Source organism: Myotis brandtii, unplaced genomic scaffold, assembly GCF_000412655.1.
Source record: "Myotis brandtii unplaced genomic scaffold, ASM41265v1 scaffold130, whole genome shotgun sequence".
Taxonomy (NCBI): domain Eukaryota; kingdom Metazoa; phylum Chordata; class Mammalia; order Chiroptera; family Vespertilionidae; genus Myotis; species Myotis brandtii.
The window spans coordinates 478,896-482,086 of NW_005354596.1; the positions used below are offsets into that span (position 1 = coordinate 478,896).

A 3,191-nucleotide genomic window follows, 5' to 3' on the forward strand; every position below is an offset into this window, starting at 1 on the left:
TCCCCACTGCAGCCAGGGGAGCCGCCCGGTGCCGCTGCTGCTGTGGCTTTGGGCCTGGAGGACAGGCCAGGGGTCAGTCCTGCCCACCCTGCTGGGCCTCCGTCCTCCTCCCGCCCAGCCCCACGCAGGTTAATTATAACTCTGACCTAAGTGCCCTGTGACACCGCACTGGCCGCCCTGCTAGACCCAGCCGCCAGGTAGGGGGACTCCTGTGCTGGGGTGGAGGGGTGTCAGGCTGGGTGGGGAGGGGTCCCCGGGGGAGGAGCCTCGGCCCCTCTTGCTGGTGTAGGTCCCAACTGGCCCGAGAAGGCCCTCAGGTTGTCTGGGCAACGAGAGGGCAGGAAGCAGCTGGAGCAGCTGGAGCTTGAGGCAAAGCAGAAGCGGCCCCACAGGTGCCCAGGGACACAGCCGCCTGCCCTGGGATTGCTTCTCCCTCCTCCCATGCGAGCCCTCTGTCCCCCAGGTCTGCGTCCGCTATGCCCCCCACCCACGTGCCCCTGGCCCTGGGCTCCGTGCTGCTGCTGCTGCTACAGCTGCTGTCCCCCACATCTGCCTTCTTCCCCAACATCTGGAGCCTCCTGGCCGCCCCTGGCTCTGTCACCCACCAGGACCTGACGGAGGCGGCGGCTCTCAATGTCACTCTGCAGCTCCTCCTGGAGCGGCCGCCCCCGGGCCGGCCCCCCCTTCGTCTTGAGGACTTCCTGGTGAGTGTCCCTGGGTCCTGTCACATGCCAGCCCGACCCCGGCGGTCCTGGGGCCTCTACTCCCTGAGGTCCTGCTTGCCTGTCCCCTCCTCTCTACCCCCTGCAGCCACAGCACCCAGGATCCCTGGTCCTGAAATCAGGAGTCCCTCCCGCTGAGGAAGATCCCGGGTGGCCCCGAGGGGTGCCCGCCGCGCCCTTCCACACAGCCTTGCGTGCCAGTTCCCGAGGAAGCGTGGGCAATGGCCCAATCCCAGGGGCTTCCCTGAGCCCGTCCCCTGCCCTCTCCCAGGGCCGCACCCTCCTCGCCGATGACCTCTTTGCCTCCTACTTCGGACCTGGGTCCCCTTCCCGGCGGTTCCGAGCAGCCTTAGGCGAGGTGTCTCGTGCCAATGCAGCCCAGGACTTCCTGCCAACTTCCAGGAACGACCCTGACTTGCACTTTGATGCCGAGCGGCTGGGCCAGGGGCGCACACGCCTGGTGGGGGCTCTGAGGGAGGCCCTTCATGGGCAGAGGGCCCTTCACTGCCAGTCTTCCCGTCTCCCGGGTGGCGCCTTCTTGACCAGGCCTCTGGAAGGGACCGGGGCCCTGTCTGCCAAGGCCCTGAGCCACCCCCTGGTCCCCGCGTCCACACGGCAGGTGAGGGCTGGCAGCCGAGACAGCCAGTGCCGTCCCTCTCCTTCCCCGGAGCAGGACTTCTACAGTCACAGCAACTGGGTGGAGCTGGGGCAGCAGCGGCCACACCCGCACCTCCTCTGGCCACGGCAGGAGCTGGGGAGCCTGGCACAAGGTATGGCCGCCGCCTCGCCTCCGCTCTGGAACGCCCTCCAAGGCCCCGCAGCTCGACCCGAGGCCAGGCCGTCGGGTGGCTTCCCTGCGGTCGCCGGGAAGGACGGCCAGGACCAGGCTGCAGGCCCCGCTGCGTCCCTCCCACATGCTTCCCCGCCCCCCGGGTCCACGGGGCTTTCTCTCTCGGTCCCTCAACCTCCCAGCTGAGCAAGACCGCAGCTGCCTCCTGTCCCACCGAAGCTCACTTCCTGTGCACAGCGCGCAGGGGTTGGCCCCACACTGCTGGCGTCCCTGGCACAGTCCCAGCCGCAGATCCTGTCTCACCATCAGCCCCTGAGCTCCAGGGTCAGTTCAGGGAGCCTAGGGGGCGCCTGGGACGGCTCCCTGAGGGCTGGCGCCTCGGCAGCGGAGGAAAAGCTGAAGTTTGGGTGGACAGGGTTGGGGTCGGGGCCGCAGGGTCTTGGGCTCTAGACCTTGCCCCTCCCTTTGCAGTGGGAGATCCTACCTGCGCAGATTGTGAGGAGCTGAGCTGCCCTGGGAATCTGCTGGGTTTCACACGCCTCACCTCTGGCTACTTTGGAACTTATCCCTCCAAGCCTCCAGGTACCAGACAGAAAAGCCCTCGGAAGTAAGGGGAGAGTCACCTCCCTTCCCGGACTCTGTCCCCAGGGCCCTCAGTCTCTAGGTCCTCGCCCCACTTCCTGGAAGGGAAGGGCTGGGTGGATGAGGGCCTGCCGAGTGGCCAGGACTTGTTGGGGGAGGGGCGGGAGCAGCTCATGAGACCTCCATTGCCTGAGGGCAGCTTCTGGGGATGGCCTGGGGGCTGGGGATCCCTCATGTGCTGTGGGATGACCCTCCAGAATGTCATCACTTCCTGCCGGTCCTTCGCTGAGCAGTGAGAGGGCCAGGCCCGCTCAGAAAGGCCCCATCTCTTAGGGGGCAGTGGGTTTTCTACTCCCACCTCCAGATCCCTTTCCCCACCCAGGAAAATGCAGCCACGGGGGCCGTTTTGACCAGAGCAGCTCTCAGCCACCCCGGGGAGGCATCAACAAGGACAGCACAGCCCCGGGCTTCTCCCCCCACCACACGCTCCACCTCCAGGCTGCAGAACTGGCCCTTCTGGCCTCCATCCAGGCCTTCGGGCTCCTGCGGAGCCGCCTGGGGGACCGGGGCTTCTCCAGGTGAGTGGCCCTGGAGGCGGGCTCCCTAGGAGCTCCCTGGGGAGCTGCGAAGCCGGGGCTGGGGACCGGTGGGCAGACCCTCCCTGTGGCTCTCTGCAGGCTGCTGGACATCACCCCTGCCTCCAGCCTGAGCTTTGTGCTGGACACCACGGGCAGCATGGGCGAGGAGATCAACGCCGCCAAGATCCAGGCTCGCCACATTGTGGAGCAGCGGCGGGGCGGCCCCATGGAGCCCGCCCACTACGTGCTGGTGCCTTTCCACGACCCAGGTGGCCGGTCTGGCGGGAGAGTGGAGGGAAGGAAAGCGGCAAAGGTGTGCCGTGGGCAGTGGGCCTGCGCTTGCCTCGAACAATCGCCGCTGCGTCCACTGCTCCCAAAGGGCAGCAGGTCACAGCGCTTCCTTCCCCAGCACCCACGCTTAGGCAGTGGCCCTGCTTTCTTAGCCTCCAGTCATTTTCAGGTCTCTCTACTTCCCACAGACCGAGGAGGGGATGCGGGGGCGGGGGGCGGGGGGTTGGT

The 3,191-nt window shown here is 67.3% G+C and overlaps 1 protein-coding gene across 1 annotated transcript in view; it reads left to right on the forward strand.

Moving 5' to 3' along the window:
- The first annotated feature begins 9 nt into the window (after positions 1-9).
- Positions 10-3,191, forward strand: part of VWA7 (von Willebrand factor A domain containing 7) — an 8,152-nt gene continuing 4,970 nt past the window's right edge. Inside the window, exons 1-6 of the mRNA XM_014534512.1 lie at positions 10-197; positions 464-704; positions 994-1,492; positions 1,984-2,094; positions 2,477-2,672; positions 2,772-2,941. Of these exons, the coding sequence (XP_014389998.1) occupies positions 477-704; positions 994-1,492; positions 1,984-2,094; positions 2,477-2,672; positions 2,772-2,941 (1,204 nt within the window). The 5' untranslated portion in view covers positions 10-197; positions 464-476. The remainder of the gene's footprint in view (positions 198-463; positions 705-993; positions 1,493-1,983; positions 2,095-2,476; positions 2,673-2,771; positions 2,942-3,191) is intronic.